This window comes from Rhagoletis pomonella, unplaced genomic scaffold (genome assembly GCF_013731165.1).
Source record: "Rhagoletis pomonella isolate Grant_MI unplaced genomic scaffold, Rhpom_1.0 Rhpom_scaffold_00008, whole genome shotgun sequence".
Taxonomy (NCBI): domain Eukaryota; kingdom Metazoa; phylum Arthropoda; class Insecta; order Diptera; family Tephritidae; genus Rhagoletis; species Rhagoletis pomonella.
The window spans coordinates 24,754,852-24,775,463 of NW_023458562.1; the positions used below are offsets into that span (position 1 = coordinate 24,754,852).

The window sequence follows — 20,612 nt, forward strand, 5'->3', positions numbered from 1 at the left end:
TTCAGCCTCAGGGAACTCAGCATTATAGAATCTTTTCAACTAACGTACCATCCTGTGGCATTAAAAAGAAGGACTCGAAAAAGTGGATACACGGCAATAATACCTGCGTGCTCGGGATGAAGGACTTTAAACTTATTGCCTTACAAAACTCAGGTAAGACTCGGGCTTGAATATTAGCAAGAAGCAACATAAACATCTTCTTGCTTCCAAAGCTTAGCAGTGGCGACTTGGTAGCGGCAAGCATTGAGCTTCTGGGTAGCCTCTACCTAAATGGGCTATGAGAAGGTCGCCCCGCGAGATGAGGCTCGGGCACTTGTGAAGGAGGCGGCCTCCAAGAACAAACATTTGGTTGTCTCCTGTGAGGGTAATGCCCACAATACCCTGTGGGTAAGTATGGACACTAATGAAAGAGGTGAGTCATTATAAGACGTCGTTCTAGGAAATAAACTCAATGTTATGAATTTAGGCACAGAGCCGACCTTTATAACAAAGAACAGAGAAGAAGTTCTGGATATAAGCCTGACTTCTGACCAGTTTGCTTATAACATCAAGAGATGGAAAGCCTCGAATGGAATGTCCTACTCTGACCATCGTTACATTTAGTACGAAATAGATCTTAGGACCCTCCAGATCAGCGAGTTTAGAAATAACAGAAAGACCGACTGGGGAGTTTACAACAAAAAACTAAGGTTTTTACTGCCAAACACGGCCAAACCTAGCGAGTGGAGCTGGACGGAGGAGAAGCTCGGCCAAACACTAACATATGCGTAAGCGCAAATCTATTATTATTATTATTAATAAATATACGAGCATTTTGCGATATGCATACTGATTTGAAAAATTTCGATAGCATGCAGTTTCTTCTGAATTTCCTGTGCGTCATTTTATATGAATTTTTAATTTTTTTTAGAGGTGCAGACAGCACTTGAAGTTGCTAAATTTAATTACTATAATTTTCCCAACGTCTTCAGGGCTCCTAACCCTAAGTATTGAGTAAGTATCGCGAATATAAAAAAGTATCGACGTGTTAAAAGCTTTTTAAGGACTTTTTTTTTCAATTACATACAAAATTTCGCTTTTTAAATTACACTGGACAATTTTTGAAATTTTTCCAAACAAAATTGTAGCGCACGTTCGAAAATTACCTTACCTATATGTATGAATGTCGTGAAAATGAACATAACGCTCATTTACTTCAATACTGACCATTTCCAGTTAGATCAGTCGGTTGATGCTTTCAGATTAACATGTTAAGTATCTACATATATTTTCTTTCTGAAAACAAAATTATTAATTTACATATTATTAAAATACTGTTAAATCTAGTAACTCCTTATATGAAACAAATTTCCAACACATCCTTTCAACTCAAAATATTATGTGTTATCCATGCCATTGAATGTGTGACGTTTTCAAACATAAACGGCACATTAGTCAAATTGCCACACCTGTGCATATAGCCAAGAGATACCAAGCCAATTTGCACATAACGGTTTTTAAAATAACCCGGGCGAGTGCGATCTCGAGTTTTCCAAAACATTGGACCACCAGAATCCCCACGACAAGAAACCATATCCTTTTCAGAACGGCTGCAGATTTTCGAATCATCAACCGAATAGCGGGCATACAAGCGCTTACAAACTTCTAACGCCTCGGGTTTTAGTAATCCTTTCTGGAGTATGTCAGCAGGTTCATCTATACAAATTGTTAGTCAAGTTAAGATAAAGTTTATTTTTATATATAAAAAGAGTGAGTACCATTCTCTTTAAGACCCCAGCCAGCTATGATTAAATCACTATCCGGTAATAGCGTAAATTCCTCGGGTGTCGTGGGCAAACAAATGGGTTTAATATTGACATGGTAGCGAGTGGTATGTCTATCTAAAAAGTAAAAATACAGAAATATACTTATATATTTGTGTACATAAAGTAGTTTTTTTATTTGAAAATCTAAATAAATGCATGTATCTAAATAATCCCAAAAAAGTATTTTTGCACTTACTTGAAAATCTTATAGTATCGTTAAGCTTGATCAAAGCGATATCCTTTTTGGTCGCATAATCGTAGTCTGGATGTTTAATTGTTTTTTTCGATACCAAATTCCTGGTATGTAACACACAATACATTGGCTATGCAATCTACTTCAGTGGAGACTGCGTGTTCGCCCAAGCGCACAAGATTTCTATAATTTAAAGTAAATAAAATGATTTATTATTTGCAAATGTTAAAAGCATATAGGGTATAACTGCGGTGACCATCCGTCCTGTATTATACGGGACAGTCCTCTTTTTTCATCAATTGTCCTGGTAATTTATTTATTTTATACGAGACTTCAAATGTTCTGTATTTCTTTTAATGTACTGTATTGGTCCCGTATTCGGATTCCGGTACTTTTACGCCTTTAACAGCGCATAAAAATTAAATGTCTACATTTGAACCAATTTTAAGTGAACAAATAAATAATTTTCACCATAATCAGATATTATATTTAAATGTGATTCGAGTCGAGAAACACATACTGTCCAATCTGCTTTGGCTTGAAGGCAATTTTCTGAAGATAGAATATACGTATTGAGCGAAACTACACAAAAACCCATTGCCAAGGGATTGTATCTTCACCACGAATAACTCCCAAAGAAGAAAGCTACCAGGAGAATGTTGTAAAAGTAAAGAAGTTCTCAAAGTTTAGAAGGGAAGTGGATGGCTTCAAAGGTCCGCGTTCCCCATTTAATTCATTTCAAACGCTGTTCAGTGCATTGTGCTTGGCCGAAGAAAAAAATTCGTTCAGTAGCACTCGTGTTTCTAAAGTACATAGCCATCACTGCCTAGGGTCATTTATAAAAATTCGGGCTGAAAATCTTGATTGTAAAGTATGGAGCTATCGAAAAATATCCTACAATGTATTATTTTACTACTGAATATTAATGTATGAGTGCTAATAATAAGGAGGCTCTTTCAGACTAATAAATTGAACAAGATTTTGTGGAAAAAATTAGCAAAATTATTTTTTGTCCCGCATTCCACTGCCACAAATATGGTCACCGTAGATATAACAGAACAAAGAAGTATTGTGACTTTGCAGATATTTTAAACTTGTATTGCCTTTAGACACGCTACTGAGTGCAAAAAGGCCCTCGCTGTATAAATACTAAGCACTCGATAACAGAGCAGGTATCCTACAGTTTTGTTTATTAAACGATTCTTCCACAGAGAAAATTTTCTCGTCAGTAATCAGAACTCGTCTGTGGCCGTTTTCCGCGTACTGGCGAAGATAGGCTTTTGACTTACGAACGTGTTTTAACGCTTCTGTAAGTAAGTGCGGATGAGCTGAATCTCAAGTAATGTTTTATGCACGATATACTGCCCTTGCGGATATTCTTTTCGCGAAACTTGATTTTCTGCTTGCGCGGGGGATTTCGGTGAATTCAATTCTCTGCGGTTTTACTGCCTGTGCGGGTGCAGCCGGACAATTCTACAAGTTTCATCAAATAACTTCATGATACAATGTACGATATTTCGATAGATTCTTAGTGACCGTAACATCCTTTAGGGACTTTTTTGCGACAAATCATATATCTCGGAAACGAGAACAGATAGCGAAATAATCGTAACGATACTTTTTAGCTTTTGAAATGGAGAATTAAGAAAAGTAAACCAGTTGGATAAAATAAAATATCTTGTCTTTTAAAATTACCTCCAAAAATAGGATGCTTGAAATTTTTAGTTTTTTTTTTGACCTGAAAACAGTACACAGAGAAAATAAAATAAATCATAAACCTCATATGATATTGCGCCAAAGGAGCATTTGTTTATTTTAAACAGATTTATTTTTGGAGACTTTTTTCGTTTGAATACGATTTCGTTCTGCACTTCACAGATGCTTTTTCGCAATTAAAAAAAAAAACGAAAAAAATCAAAAAATGATATGTTTCGCATGAGGATTTTAACCCGTATACTCCTGCCAGCAACTGAGATCGATCGAATTTGTTTAATAAATACTTTTCTAATCAAAAATTTCTTATCGATAACGTGGAAAACCCAAAAATAACACTGTTTGAAAAGATCATGTTACTTTTTTCATTGGGTATGCAATGAATTTTTTTAAAAGTTCTAAATAAATATCGAGCCCTTACCGCCAAAAAACCCTAAGCGACTTTTTTTCCAAATTTTCTTTTTGATGCAGAAATACATCTAGCGTGCACACGGGAGTCTTCGGGAGCTACTTGGCTTTCAAATACATTTGCTAGCAGCGAATTAGTTTGCGTTTGCTAGTGTACGCATACTAAGACAAAAATGTTGCGCTGGTATTGGTGGTTCTGTCGACGCCGAGCGCCACTGATCTAGATTCTCTAGGAATATTTCTGCATCAAAAACCACATTAAAAAAAAAATTCTCTCCCGTTATTTTGGTGGTCAGGGCTCGATATGTTTGCTATTCCATCGAAAGGAATTTATTTATTTGGTCGCAAAAACCGAAAAAAACGCGTTTTGAAGTTTTTGCTAAAAAAAGACAACCAATTTGAAATTATTTTATTTTTGAAAGTTATTATAAATGTCGTATCGAATTCAAGATTAACTTAACCTCGAAACCACTTTTCAAAAGTAACATTTTTGAATTTTTTTTACCAAAAAAGGATTAAATGTTTTTAAAAAGTTCATTGCATACTGTGGTATATAATGTATACTATAGGGGTTGCGTCAAGAACTAAGCATCATCTGAGTAATTTTACCTAGAATAGAGAACCATCAACAGATCTCCGCATTAAACACAATTTTTTTCTTAGAATTACCCCACGCCGATTCCCAAAAACGGACTCATATCTTTACCTATTCGACGTTTTTTCGCCTTTCTTTAAATACCTGCACTTCATTGCCAATATAATTAACTTCGAATGCCAATAAATAGTACTTACAACGTGCTTTTAATACAATGAGCTGCCGTCAAAATAAAACGATCTGTGATTACTGAACCACCACATAGAGGTTGCTTTTCGCCATAGAGCAACATTGCGACCCATGGAAATTCACCGAAAGCCACATCTTCACCATTCGCCACGCGATCATCTAGTACTTTGCCGCATTTATGTTTATTCAGCAATGCCAAACCGTCAGGATGCAAGTTTTCCATTGTCAAACTATTAGAATTCTTTTCTTCGTCATTATCATTGCGAGAGGGGAATGCAGCAGCTGTAGGTGTTGCTGTTGGTGTGGTAGTGGTTGCAGTTGTAGTTGTAGTTGTAATTGTAGTGGTAGTTGTGGGGGGGCGCTGTTGTAGTCGTTTTCCGCTGACGCATTCTTCGTTCTGTGTATGGACAACAGATAACCGCGCCACTCTGCATAACCAAAGTTTCAAGTTAACTTAGAAATAGTTGTAAATAATTTTAACGAATATTTCTTACAATTCCAGAATTTTCACAGTCATTATTATTTAGCATTTCCGGAAATAACATAACATCACGCATAGCCGGACAATTCTCAAACTGGGCACAGTAGCCAACTTTCTTCGCTGTAGTTCTGCATAGAGTGCGACCAGCTTGAAAATTTAATTTAATTTAAAAATTGATTTCGAATTGCCTGAAAGTATGAGCGCCATCCTTTTCACAACTTACCAGCTGATACGGCACTCCAATTACAAACACTAACAGCAATCAGAAAAGTAAAGACTATGATTTTGCATCGCGCCATCGCACAACCGTCTAATTCTAATATTTGAATGCAACTACTTGCAGTTTGCAATTTGCGAAACTAACTAACGCAATCCATCAGAAGGGCAAAGCTTTAAGACCCATATTGAAAATAGAGATAACTGAAAGTCAGCGCCAAATGATTTGTACCCAACGCTATTTCTAGAGAAGAACTCGCATGATAACATAACTAGGCTAGATTACGTGGTCATGATTTCGGTGCACTGTAAGCCTGACTGAACTGAGCAATAAACTTTGGCCAAAGTGATCTGATGTACATTTTATGTATATGTTTATAAAAGCTACGAATTAACAATGGATTTCTGTATCACGGGGAGTCGTATCTAGCTGGCTTGCAGTTACCCGTAATTTCGCAATGACTAGCAACTCAAAACTCAAAGGATCTGATAGTCGCATAGCTACCATTAACTTAATATTAATATTAATCTTTACCTCAACCTTAAGCTTAATCTTAATCCTAATCTTAATATTGATCGTATCCTTTATATTAATTTCAATCTGTTAATCTTAGTCTTAATCTCAACCTTATTCTTGGTCCTAACTTTAAACTTAATCGTGCCCAATCACTCCCCTATCTTAATTTTAATTTGAATCTTAATCTTATCCTTGATCTTAATCTGAATTTTAGTCTTAATCTTAATCTTAAACTTAATCTTAATCTTATTCGTGATCTTAATATTAACCTTAATCTTGATCTTAATCTTAATCTTAATCTTAACCTTGATCATGATCTCGATATTAATCTTAATCTTAATCTTCATCTTGGTCTTAATCTTAAACGTAATCTAAATCTTAATCTTGAGTGCAATGACGTTTCACTTCCAAAATATATCTGGTTTGCCACAATAAATTTTTACATACTCTTCTATCGAATTTCTTAGTCACTCTCATTTTCGAAGAATATACCTACGGCGTAAAACCTGCACTAAAAAGTGACACGGTGTCAATACTTTTGTGCTTCAAGAATCACATGTGGGTTGCCTCGATCCCAAATAATACAATTTCGAGGAGTACCAAAGCCATCAAGACGAAAATTATTAAGTTTCTTCGCTTAAGTTTGCGAAATTTGGGAACTCTGGCCGCCGAGTTACTTTAATTCGATTTCTTATAGTCAGTTCCTCAAAGTGAGCGCTATTTTTGATACCGTATCTATGTGGTCTATGGTTGTCCCCATTCCTCAACAACTTCTTGGTACTCGATAAAAATATGGCAAAGACTTCTAATATCCATTGGCTTTAAAGAGTTTTGCTCTTGTTATCTCCATGTCCAAAGATTTTGTGTAAGATTCGTTCTAGTGGTGGTATATTTAAACTGTCTGTGAACCCCTTATTCCTATCAGACAACATCCGGTAAGAGCGATAATCGTTAGGAGGATATTTTGAGACCAGAATCGTATCACAATGTACCAGTGGTGCTGCATCGGAGATTTAGTAGAGCGGATCGGTGCCCATAGCTTCGAAGAATGTTTATGATAACCACAAATAGGCTTCGAGAAAAATTGCCGTCACAAAAATTTGCTTCAAAACTTTTTTTCGAGTTGTTTCAAATGTATTTTTGAGATCTTATAAACTTTTTTGGCGACCCAGCCTAGTGTGTAGTCGGTTTTATGAAATTGGTGGTCAGTCACCAGTGGCAGTCAAGCTTTAAATATACTCTAAACAGTTAATTGTGAACCATTTTTTTGTTTTGTTGCCCACACCTCACGGCTAAAAAACGGTGAGTAGAAAGTGCGTTAAGTTATTTAGCTTGCCTTTCGTTTTTTTCAATGTGACCAGATGATAACAAAAATTGTATCTAAATTGATTTTGCACAAAGGCCGTAAAAAGTTATATCCTCTGAAAAATGAAGTTAAAATTATGTCAGCATATTTAAACTAAAAAACTCTTCACGAACTCTTCCAGTTTTAGCAAAAATTATTTTCTTTAAATAAATTCGTAAGTCATTCGCATCAAAACACAAAATAGCTTCTATCAAGCTAATTACGACCGTTCCATTGCACTTCCAGATATACAAAGGCGAATTCAATTAAAAGGACAATTGTTCATACTACCTAAATATGCAGTTGAAAGCCATTTTGCTCAAAACCCAAAATAAAAAGCTTAAAACTGATTTTCTCAAAGAAATCGTCCTAAAAAACTAGTAAAAACAAATCCCAAAATAACGTTTATCTTTTACCGAAAAAAAAATCGAACTAGTAATTTTTAAGCAAAAAAACGCAGCCGACTTCAATTCTCATATAAAAATTTAGGTATACCGCTAATTTTTGCATGATTCAATAATCGTATCCAAACCAAATTAGTATTAGACCACCCGCGAGCCACTACGTTGCCAATGGATTATCGAAATGGGCTGACGTGGTCCAAAATTATGCGGTAACATATCTGTGTTCATATGGAAAAGTAGCTTATGTCGAAAGGCTGGCTTTAGTATAAATCAGCATTCGCAGCATACGATTGCGAATGACTCACTGGCGCTAAGCCGTTGAACAACTTTTGGCAAATAAACGTGGAAGAAATAGTTCCGATACTAGCAAGTCAATATTCTTATTAAGTCTCATCAAAAAATTCCTTGCCGTTTAAAAAATAAAGGGATTGCCGCATTATACTAAAGCCTGCCTTTCGACATAAGCTACTTTTCCATACGAACACAGATATGTACATAAAAAAAATATTAAGACGAATTGATAACCTTCTCCTTTTTTAAGTCGGTTAAAAACAACGATTTTGCAATGATGGAAAAATAAAACCATTGATATTTAACGATTATTTTTGGTCTCTGCTCCAAAGGCTAACCTGGCCACACTGGTTGTATTATGGTATTTATTATTGGGAGACGATGTATTATTTTTTTTTTCTTTTAATTTGCATGCACAGAGATACATACCGCACACGGACTTCAAAAGTGACACAACTCAAAATAACACGTTCGTCAGAAAATGCGAAAAACTATTTCTTAGCGCATGCTAATCATATGGGTAAGGAAGACTTTACCTTATATTTTGTCAACAAATTATAACAAAAATTTGCTCCAGTTTTTGCTGAAAGGTAAATAAAAGCTCTGTGTATATTTTTAGTGCATAAATTCAAAAATTCGAAATTTTGAGTTAGGTCACTTTAGAAGATCGTGAGCAATATGTACACTAGACCGCACCACCTAGACTTGGTAGAACTTATAGCACCTAAGTATATCGGATATCAATTCTCCTCATCATACTTCTTCATCGAGTTCACTAGGACTTGAAATCGCAACTCCGGCGTTCAAAGCCAGCGGTCTTATCCACTGAGCTAATTTCACCATATAAATTGCTGTTGCCTTTTCCACTTTTTCATTCGGTCAACCCAACTATAAACAAGGCTATTGCTATTTAGACTTGATCATGTGGTTGTTGGTTTGTGTTAAGATTCTATTTTTATTATAGCTGCTATTCTATAACTTCTACCATTATTGTTGTTTTTCCACAATATTTTTCATTATAAACGACCTGAAGCTAAGAAAATTGTTGAATATAATTGGTGTAAGGCCATGAATAACAAAAAACATAATCCATATAGATCAAGGTTTCAGGCTTTTATATAATACTAGATCGCCCTCACACGCTTCGCTGAGTGTATGAAATTTCTACGTGCTACATTGAGTAAAATTTATTTCAAGAAAACTCAATTAAAAAACAGGTGGTTTAAAATTTGTTTAACCATCTTTAAAGTAATTTAAAACTACATAAAACTTTCTTTCTCACTTATCATACTTTTCCAATTAACTTATCACCTAAAGTCAATTTGAGATTTTAAACAGATGGAAAGCCCTTACATGTAGTTTTGATACCCATATTGTAATATATAATAGATCGGCGCTTAAACATATGTTAGTGTTTGGCCGAGCTTCTCCTCCACTAATACATATTGTGATACATATTCAAAACCATTTCGATTCATACCAATCTATACTAATATATATTATTAATATTTTTGTGTTCGCAAAGCTCGGAAACGGACGAACCGATTTTTTTTTTTAATTTCGTCCCAATGATGGTTATAGGCTAAGAAAAAATCGGTATTTTTTAATCTGGCGTGGCACCTCCCATACAAAGTCTATGTATATAGGATTTCTGTAGAACAATTATACGCATCCATTTTGAAGCTGCCACCAACTATACCATAAAGTTTCTGGGGCAGATTCACTATAGAACCAGATCATTGTTGCCGCTAGGGAGTGAAGAGGAAATGTTCTTCAAATTTATTTCGTTATAAGATTAACCGTTCTATGAAATGTTGCACAATTAGAGATAATCAAGACATAAGACATAAGACTTTCGTTAAGTTATTTAAGGCGGCAAAAGACCACCAAACCATAATCTTAGCCAATGAGCGGGCCAATGGGAATCGTAAACGTGAATTGTTGGTGAACATGTTGGACCAAAATGTTTCAATGATAAAATTAAGTTTGGACGGGACGAAGGTTGCCGAGTTTGCTAGTATTATAATATTTCATTTAAATTAATTGAATTTGATTTAAAAAATGCGGAAACCCTTGTGAAAGAATTCAATATTATTCAAAATTTTCAAACTAAAGGTTTCTTAACAATATTTCGTTTGACAACCATATTTTAATTCTTAAGATTAATTTAAATTTGACTTTTGAAACAGATGGCATCCCTTTTCAAGATACATTCAAACTGCAGCTTTTTTTAAGCCCTTTGACTTCCATTTTTTTTAATCTAATTTTCAAATAAATAACTCCCTTAATTGAAGTTGAATTTTATTTTTTGTAAAAGGTGGCAGCCATCATCCATAAGTAGATAATGATTTTATATATCTCCATACCAAGTTCCAGTAATCTACCAAAAATATTTCCTGAGAAATGCACCATGAAAAATTCCGTTTGTATGGGAGGTGCCACGCCCCCTTTTCTAATCGATATTAAATGTATCCTATATTTTAAGTTGGGCTAAATAACAGTAGTGTACAAAATTTCATGATGATCGGTTGAGTAGGTAAAGCGTGAAAGCGAAGCAAACAAACAAACTCACTTTCTGATTTATAATATTAGTAAGGATAGTAAGGATAAGGATTCACAAAAATTTTATCAAAATTTCAAACTTTTTTTTCAGAATTATCAGAAAATTTTTTAATCGAGAGTTCGCCTTACAGCTCCGAATCTAAAGTAATTTTGCAAGGCAATTTCGATTTTTTTTTTTGCCGAATTATAGGTAGTTTGTTTTTAATCCTCCGGTGAACTATTAAATTCGGCAATAAGAGCAATTTTTTTAATATAGATCTACTGGAAAAGTCAAGATACTTCCTTTGCTAAAGTTTAATAATTTTTGATGGCCTTTAATTTATTGAGTTTAGGGTGGTACGTTAGAGTGATAAGATCTGAGATCTGGTGGGAAGTCCTAGAACGAAGTGCTTGAGTTCAATGAACTTTGGGGGAAAAATGGCTTCTTGAGACAAAAACATCAATATATCATATCTAAAGATTCGACTGTAAATGCCAAATAAATCACGAAAAATGGAAAAAGGCCTACGTTCGCAAAACAAATAAAAAAAAAACAACTCGAGATAACCTTGCAAAATTCTTTTTTTTGGAACGGTCTAATTTACATACATACGTATTCTTACGTTGGGTATAAAATTACAGATTCGCCGAAGAGATAACAAAAAATAACGCCATCGATTGGCAAGTTAACAGCTATTTAAAGCTTATAAAGATTCTGAGGAAAAATATTTCAAAACGGATTGTAAAAAAAGAGCATAATTATATACATATGTATGTATGTATATTCTCAGTACATACATAATTTCCATCCATTTACATAACAATTCTTTGGGAAGAAAAAAAATAAATATTTCAGAGTGGTCTACGGACCCTGGCATGGTCTTACGACATATCCGGCATAATGCATGGCCAGAGAATACAGTAACTGTGCTCTGTAATGCATGCAGTTGCGAGCTGGCATTTATCTTAGCGAAAGCGCCTCTTTTATTTCTGTTTCCTTGAATACTAAATGCCCCAATAAAGAAATATCAACTACCCCCGGAGTCCGATGAGGCGTACTTTGGGGTGTTCAAGAAAATGATTCTACGAAAGTTTTACAGATCTTTGCTTTACGGCGGCATGAATATATTTTAGCATATTAAATGTGGTATCTACATATATGTAGGTATACTGATGGTGGTAGGAAAGAAAAAACGCTTCCTATATTGAAAAAAAACCACATTCAAATGAATTTCGCTTCATTTTACACATTTTGTTTTAATTATGTAGAACTTACAAATAAGGCAAAAGCATTCTTTAGAAAATATGTGTGGATTTCCGGGATTCGAAGAACTAACTGGGTGAAATACATATATCACGAATAGGAATTTTATTTGGAAATCGCTGCATAGGTGCAAACTAATTTGAGCAATTTACATTTTTAAAGTATTTCCTTCCATTGAATTAAAAATATTTTAATAATAAGTGCTTAACTAAGATAATGAAAATTTGCTTTAAAATGCTTTTTATAAGGAGGCGCCAGCAAATTATACGATTTTTCCAATTAATTCGGACTTGATAAGAATAGTTACAGACTAATTTTTAAACTACATACATATGTATTATGTATGTAAATATGTGTTTACGTTAGACCGTACCAGAAAAAAAAGTTCGCTGTGCACCTTCGAATCTTAAGTAATTTTGCAAGGAAATTGCGAATTTATTCCCACGAACGTAGGGGTCGCCATTTTATATTTTTCCTCACATCTTCGTCATTTACAATCGCATCTTAATGTACAATATATTGGCGTTCTTGTCTATTGAAGACAATTTTTTTATTGCAATGTTTATTGACCTCACGCACCGTGTGCTAATACTTACCCTTCAGATCTCAGTTCTTATGCCCCTAACGTACCACCCTAAAATTTACCTCAAGAACCCCGTTATAGTACTTGCCCACAAGTAGTACCACCCTAATGTCAGTAAATTAAAGCTCGCCAAAAAGCATTAAACTTTTGCTAAGGAAATACTTCGATTATTCCAGTAGAAATATTAAAAAAAATGTATGGCTCAATGTAGGTGCTACTGAAAAAATGTAGAAAAGCAACGCTTAGGTTCGGAGAGAAATCGAAATTGCCTTGCAAAAATATTTAAAACTCAAAAATTATTTGGCCCAAGTAAAAAATAAAGAAGATATAAAAGTTAAAATGGCATTTTTTTATTTTTTAAATCTTATGAACTACAAAAGCGATTAAAAAGCTTATGACCTCACAATAAACATCTTTCAGTTGATGTACGTAATTAATATGCTTTTTTATATTTTTAAGCCAAAAACACTAAAACACGAACAAATGTTATTTATTCATGAAATAAACTTAAAAAAAAATGCATGATCAATGCTAAATAAATCTATATTATTTAGAAAGAACAAGTTATTACCTTTTATTCGATATACATTCAAATTTTATCATGATCTGCTTTTGGATTTCAAGAATTTAGTGATAATAAAAATATAAATAAACAAAGCAAATAAAGCTCTTACATCATGGTGTTAGTTGATTTTTCCGACTGGGTTTTAAGATGATTTATTTTGGAACTTATGTCTTGTTTATTGTAAATTTGGTATGGTTGAAATCAACGAAAAAAATTCTATCAATCCGCATTTTTTTTTTTAGCTAAACGGTCGTTATGATAGACTTGTTCTGAGAGATTACGCAAACGAATACCTTTCTATTATTGAATCATGTGGATGTGCTTTCTCAGTTACAATTTCCTTCTAATAAAAAACAAGTAATTTTTAGCAAAAAAAACGACTTGAAAAAAATACATATGTATATATATATATACATATATGTATATATGAGCCAATGATCGGATCTGAACCAGATTAGTATGGAACCACCTCTGGGAAATCGGTTGACGTGGTCCAAAGTTATGCGGTAACATACATAAAAAAAAAAAAAAAATATTCCGACGAACTGATAAACTCCTCCTTTTTTGGAAGTCGGTTAAAAATTATATCATACTTATCGTCGCTTGGCGTATATGCAAAATGGAATACCGGGTATATTCCAAAATGTCTAAATTTAATATGCTAAAGCCTGAAATTTGACCAACAAAACCCGCTTATATTTTACACTGAGTTGTACAGAGCTAAAACTCAATCCTAAGTCGGTGCGGCTTCAGATAAGTAAAATCTCTAAAATTCCTGTTTGTTCAGTAATTAAGAAAAATTTTAAAACACAGGCCACATCAGTACGCTGTTGCAACAAAAGAATCACGATCAAAGCCATTCCCATATTGCAAAGTTGGTAACTCAAGCCTTTTTCATTTAATTATAGCGACTAAAATAATATATATATACGAGTCTATATGGCAAGTAGAGGATCTGGGTATAATGTAGGTATTAAAATACTTGCCAAACGGTGCAATTCTGTACGAATTGGAATTAAAAAATAATTGCAGCTTACTATCTAACGACCCAAAAAAATTATTTTGGAAAAATAAACAGCGTCCGTACTTTTCAAATCACGTTTAAAAATAACGAAAAATAAATCTCAACATTTAAAATAGCTTGAGAATTTTATACCACTTGATTTTTGAAGCTTTTACGATAATTTACCTCATGAGGAATAAACCTAAAACTTTTTTAATTAGTTTTAATACTACTTTCACTTAATTTAACAAATTTTTTAATATTAATTTAACTTAATTTGGGTAAATAAGTTCTCTTATCTGGATATCATTTTGTTTTCAATATGGCAAAAAACACTGCAATAGCGCGTATGTATATTTAAAAAAAAAACTTTTATATGTAGTTAGTATGATAATTTTGGTCTATATATTGTGAGTCAAACACAGTTAAAAAAGGTGCAGGAGTTTTGTTAAAAACCAGTTTATTCATGCTCATATAAAATTTGGCGTGCATCAAATACGCGGTATTACAGTTTGCGCCAAGCCGCGATCTATCCCCCTTCATTTCATTTGTCGTTCTCATTCGAGAATAATTCATGCGGTTTGGTCATAAAAGATTTTCCGAACCTTGCCCTTCAAATTTTATCATAAGTTTGTTGCTTAAGTCTTTTGTTTGTCAGCTTTCAATTGGCAAGTAAAACAAAAAAAAAAATTTCGGGGATACGGTGCCGTACTATCGAGTTATTTATTTAAGTAATTTTATTTTTTAGGCAATTTTTTAAGACATCGGAATTCTCAAAGGTGTATGTACTAAGACAGGCGTTCTTAAACGTTTAAGATGATGGAACCCATACTAAACACCTTTCATTTTATGGAACCCCACATCAAATTATTAAAAATCAAAGGCAGTGCATTTTAAATATGAATAAAAACTTTTACTAGAAATAGTATACATACTTTAAATTTTAATGTGAAGAATGAAATAATTATTGTATAAAATAGTAGTTCGATATTGTGTCTAAAAGCTGTATGCGCATTTCTGGGGTAGCATCTACTTTCGACCTGAATTTGTTGACCGAGTACGTTGTGAGACAGAAGGAAGCAAAGTTAAGATGGCCTTTTTAACTAACCCAAAACTCTTTCAGAAACCCAGATTCAAATATATGTTTCAATGTCGAAGTACTCTGAAGATCTATGAATGATTCGTAAATGGGTTTTGTACCAAACCAATATTACTACTACCATCCGAAAAATAATCTGACAACGATTTCAGGTGATTTACCTAGTGTCCATTTTTTATATTTCACATTTCATTTGGCAATTCATAGCGTTCCTTGTAGAAAGTTATATAAATATAACCCTTTAGCTAGAACGGCCAACAACATATACCGGTTAGAAAAAAAAATAAGCTGTCAAGCGCACGCTCAACGCTCTTATGCAGTAGGTATGGCAATCACACCAACTACGAGTACACAGGTATACTACGTCTCGGTCAAACTGTTTATAGAACTTTTCTTTCTGTGTGCAACTCAAACCGACCGCCGTGTTCATATCAAAATTAATTTCGCGGAACCCTGATGACTTTTCTACGGAACCCTTGGTTTCCGCCCAACCCACTTTAGGAAGCTCTGTTTTAAGAAACGATTCAAATGGATTTTTTATGTCATGCATTCAGTTTTGTAACACTAGCTGCATTTTTTTTTTTTGTAAACGAGGGGATAAAGAACGCTTAACTCGGGTAAAATTTCCTTTTAGCTACTTAAGCAACCCTGTTGGTATCTGGCAAGAAACATTTGACTGGTTAAAATATGCAAGGTATTTGCGTAATATATATATTTATTTAAAACATAAATCATGTATATACGAAAACAAAAATTTGCCTCTATACTTTCCATTAACAATACACAATAGAACAGTTTTTTCACTTACCACCACTACCCGTAGCATATTTTTTAACCGACCATGTTGAACTGGGATAAATAGCAGAGTTTGTGTTGCTGCTTTGCATGTATTTCGTCATTTATGCACCTACTGTTGAAATTGAAGAGTTATTTTCCATTATCCCTATTACACTAAAAAAAGAGTTGAGTTACGTCAACTAAATATGTTTTTCTCAACACATGATTTGGTTAAAGGTGCATGTTTTTTTTACAATTACCAAATCTTGTGTTGAGAGAAATAGTTTTAGCTGAACCTTCCTATAAATGTATAATCTGTATTAAGATTAGGGCCATTCCACTCTGACTGGTGGGAAATTTCACTCCCGAATGTGATCAATTGTTAATTATAATTATGTATGCCGTCGGAACTAATACAACAGCGAAAAATATTTTTTGACATAGAACAACTAATGTATAAAATTGCTTTAACAAAAATATCGAACGCTTTGTGATTTTTATGTAACTATCATTTGAATGAATGTGAATGGTGGAACACTAAAAAACTCCATTTTACTTTTGTGCACTCAAAAATGAATTTTAGCCAAAATGCTGAATTTTTACGAAAAATGTTTTGGTGTTGGAAAATATGAACTACATACACGGTTTCGTTTTCAGTCAAAATTCGGCTTATATAATCTTCATAGAAATATTAAAAAATATTTTCATTTGTGACTGGTGAGATATGTCCTTATGACTGGTAATTATGTATGAAGTAAAGGTTTCCATACACAAAAATTACATCTTCTTTTCATTTTTTTAATATTTTTCAACAGATTAACGAAATGTAGTAATTTAAAAAGAGGTTACAACCATGGGCGTAGCCAGGTAGGGGCAGGGGGGGGGGCCCATCCCCCCCCCCCCCCCCCCCCAACTTTCAAATTTTCCTTATATATATGTATATATAAAATAGTACCCTGAAATGCCAGCTTAATAGGTTCGAGCAACTCCCCCCCCCCTATATTTCATTCTGGCTACGCCGATGGTTACAACTTTTACTTGGAATGATCCATTAGCTAATAAGCACTCACTTCCTTAGCAAAGTTTCTAAACGTAAAAAATTAATAAATGTTGGAAAAGGAACACAATCCTACAACATTCATTTCAATTAGCATTGTTACTGTTAACTACCCTTATAGCTTAGATTTATAATAATTCCACGAAAGTAAAAAAAAAAATGCCCATCAGTTTTCGATTCAGTTTTAGTAGAATATTGTGCATGTTTGAATTAGCTTAAAATTTCGTTTCAGATTTTTTTTCGTTGACTGCGGAAAAAATCCATAGTAAATAGGAAATGAGCAACACCGCTAACAAAAAAAACTCTCAACAACCAAAGAGATTTCACACAAAATTAAATTTTTAAATAATTCTTAATAGTATTAGTAAACGTGCTGTATGTACAAACCAAGGCACATTAAACAGGTAGTATCAGTAGAGCAAAAACAACATTTGCGTGTATTTTGTTGTTGCTTCTGGTATCGAAAGTGTCAAAATCTGTTCTGAATTTTTTCTTCTAAATAAAAGCGTGCCATGTGAAATACAAAAAATTATAAAAAATAAAAAATTGAAATTGGAAAAAATAAAAATTGATGCAACTTTCTTTCCTAGTAAATTTGTTTGCTTCTCGAAGCATTGATCCATCCTTTGCAAGGCCCAGTAATCAGCGGTCGTGCTGCCGAGTTGGGCGAACGTTCCAAAAGCTGCTACTCAATCGCTTGTTTTGTATGGGAAAAGTTTTCACATGCAAATGGATTTTAACAATTCAGAATTTTTGTGAGAAAAAATTAAAAATATTTGACATTTTCGAGACCAAATAATTTGAAAATAAATCAAATCAGCTGCTCTACTGATACTACCTGTTCAATGTACCTTGGTACAAACATACATATAAAATAAAAAATTGCATTCGAACAATTAATTCACTTTAAATACATATGTATGTATGTATGTACTTATAAAAAATTAGCCGTTAGCGAAAAACTAAACGCAGTTCCGTTTTCCAACTTACTTCCGTTTTTTCTCCGAAACTACTCTTGCCAGCACTTGACAGTAGACAGCTGAATTAACAGCAACAGCTGATCGAATTTGTCAAAGATGACATAACAAGAAAAATAAGAACAAAACAAAAAACGCTGTAAATTCAACATTTGCTCTAGTGAGATTTCTATCGAAAAATTCAATATTTAATTAATTCGCAATGTTAATACTACGCCAATGGCGTCAAGTAAATGGAGCAGCTGTAGGCTTCTCCAACTCTATTCAAGTAGGTTGCAAAGCGAACTTATACCGGCCACCGCGTACCAACAAGCGGCATATGGCTATAACTGTTGGAGCTGCTGATCCCAAGGGTATGTTAGAAATAAACGGCAAATCTTATCCCACTGACTCTTGGACGAATGTGACGCCAAAAATATTGTCTTACTTGGGTGCCAACAAACATCTGCAGCGCAATCATCCACTCTCGATTCTTCGACAAAGGATTGTTAACTATTTCTATAGCACTTTTAGAAACTCGCGCGGCAATCCTTTATTTTCAGTGTATGATCAATTGAGTCCTATTGTTACAGTGGAACAAAATTTCGATAATCTACTATTTCCTACTGATCACGTCAGTCGTGCCAAATCCGACTGTTATTATATAAATCAACACCAGTTGCTACGCGCTCATACCACAGCACATCAATCGGATTTGATTGCGTGTGGATTGGATAACTTTTTAGTGACGGGTGAGGTGTATCGCCGTGATGAAATCGACAGCACACACTATCCAGTCTTCCACCAATTGGATGCCGTGCGTCTAGTTACGAAAGACATACTCTTTGGACGTAATCAAGATTTGGAAATTTTCGAAGCTGATTGGCAGCTGAACACTAAAAACTATGCAGCACCGCAAACATCTTCAAAGTGTTTGGATCAAGCAAAGCAAGCCTGCCACACACTAGAAGCTGTCAAGTTAATGGAACATGAAATGAAGGACGTACTGTTGGGACTTGCGCGGGATTTATTCGGCACGCAACTGGAATATCGTTGGGTAGATACATATTTTCCTTTTACACAACCATCTTGGGAACTAGAAATACTTTATAACGGTAAATGGCTGGAAGTACTTGGCTGCGGCATTGTGCGGCATGAAATACTTCACAGATCAGGAGCCCATAACAATATAGGCTATGCTTTCGGTTTGGGTTTGGAACGGCTAGCAATGGTGCTTTTCGATATACCCGACATAAGATTGTTTTGGTCGAACGATAGCGGCTTTCTTAAGCAATTCAATGAAGAAAATCTCTACAAGTTGACGAAGTATAAACCTGTATCCGTATACCCTCAGTGCAAGAATGACCTCTCATTCTGGCTGCCATCCGGTGTGGAGGTAGATGCTGGTTTTGCAAGCAATGATTTCTATGATCTTGTGCGTTCAGTCGCTGGTGATGTGGTCGAACAAGTGAGTCCTGGAATTATATTGACAATTTAACGTGCTTTACTAATGTTCAATATGGTTTTTTCTAGATCAGCTTGGTAGACCGTTTTAAGAGTCCGAAAACTGGCAAATCCAGCCTATGCTTCCGTATTGTTTATAGACACATGGAGCGCACTTTAACGCAAGCTGAAGTTAATGAAATACACAAACGCATAGCAGATGCTTGTGTTGAAGCGTTTCACGTTGAAATTCGATAGGGTGGGCGAATGTTGAACCCATAATTTTTAGTTGTTAATAAAAAATAGCGGTTGTGTTAAGGAAATTTTAGTAAAGCAAAATATGATGTCATTGACAAGGAGCGTGGTGAGGAGTTTCTGAATAAAGAGTTTCAGGCTATTTGACGCTTTCGCATTTCTGTAAATGTGTTCGAGGTTTAAAAAAATAATAAAACATTAGGTGAAAAGCTTGTACCAGTAATTATCATAATTTTTGGACTTGACGGTAAATACTTTTATTCATAAACGGTTAATCCAATATAAGTAAAACATATATTCAACGGCTAAATTTGGCAAAAATTTAAATATCAACAAATCGCGATCATCGTTGCTAAAGTTATGGAAGCGGTGCAAATTAAACAATCAGTATATATCTGGACTCAGAGCTAGGCATTATTCGAATATACTGTTATTTAAAAAATTAAAAAAAAAAATTAAGTCATTCGCGAATTAAATATTCGTTCATTTACGAATTAATTGTTCGTGAACATATTTCTTATTCGTGATTTGATTCGTTATTTAAAATAGTTTTTAAAAACTTGGTTTATAACTGAGCAACGATTAAGAGCTTGCCTTAAATTTCTTTTATTAAATTGTTCGCTTTTAGATGTTTCTACTCGTCAATTTTTTATTTTCTAAATTCGTTTGATTTTCTGCTAATTTTTAAGTATTTCAATGAATAAGGTGGCATCCTTTCTTTTCCGTAGAAGAAATGTGGCGCAAACGTCACCTGCTGTAAACCGGCTGATATATTTGTTGTGGCACGCACCATAGACCAGAGGGATTTTTATAAATTATATTATTTATTTATACCAAGGAGTGTTGAAACAAAGACCTACAAATAAAAATTTAACTTTTGTTTGCTTATTGCACAGGTGTGAATATACATAC

The 20,612-nt window shown here is 34.2% G+C and overlaps 2 protein-coding genes and 1 pseudogene across 2 annotated transcripts in view; 2 read left to right on the plus strand and 1 right to left on the minus strand.

Annotated features, from left to right (window-relative positions):
• Positions 1–1,173: 1,173 nt before the first annotated feature.
• On the minus strand, positions 1,174–5,749 carry LOC118745152 (annotated as a pseudogene).
• Positions 5,750–18,102: 12,353 nt separating this feature from the next.
• LOC118744494 (probable phenylalanine--tRNA ligase, mitochondrial) lies at positions 18,103–19,736 on the plus strand. Its single transcript, XM_036477535.1, has 2 exons — positions 18,103–19,470; positions 19,536–19,736. Exons 1-2 carry the CDS (start codon positions 18,226–18,228, stop codon positions 19,701–19,703), a joined length of 1,413 nt encoding a protein of 470 aa, XP_036333428.1. The 5' UTR covers positions 18,103–18,225; the 3' UTR covers positions 19,704–19,736.
• A 662-nt stretch (positions 19,737–20,398) lies between these two features.
• The window catches only part of LOC118744495 (GPI mannosyltransferase 2), a 17,852-nt gene continuing 17,638 nt past the window's right edge, over positions 20,399–20,612 (plus strand). Inside the window, exon 1 of the mRNA XM_036477536.1 lies at positions 20,399–20,596. The gene's annotated coding sequence lies outside the window, so the exon portion shown is untranslated. The remainder of the gene's footprint in view (positions 20,597–20,612) is intronic.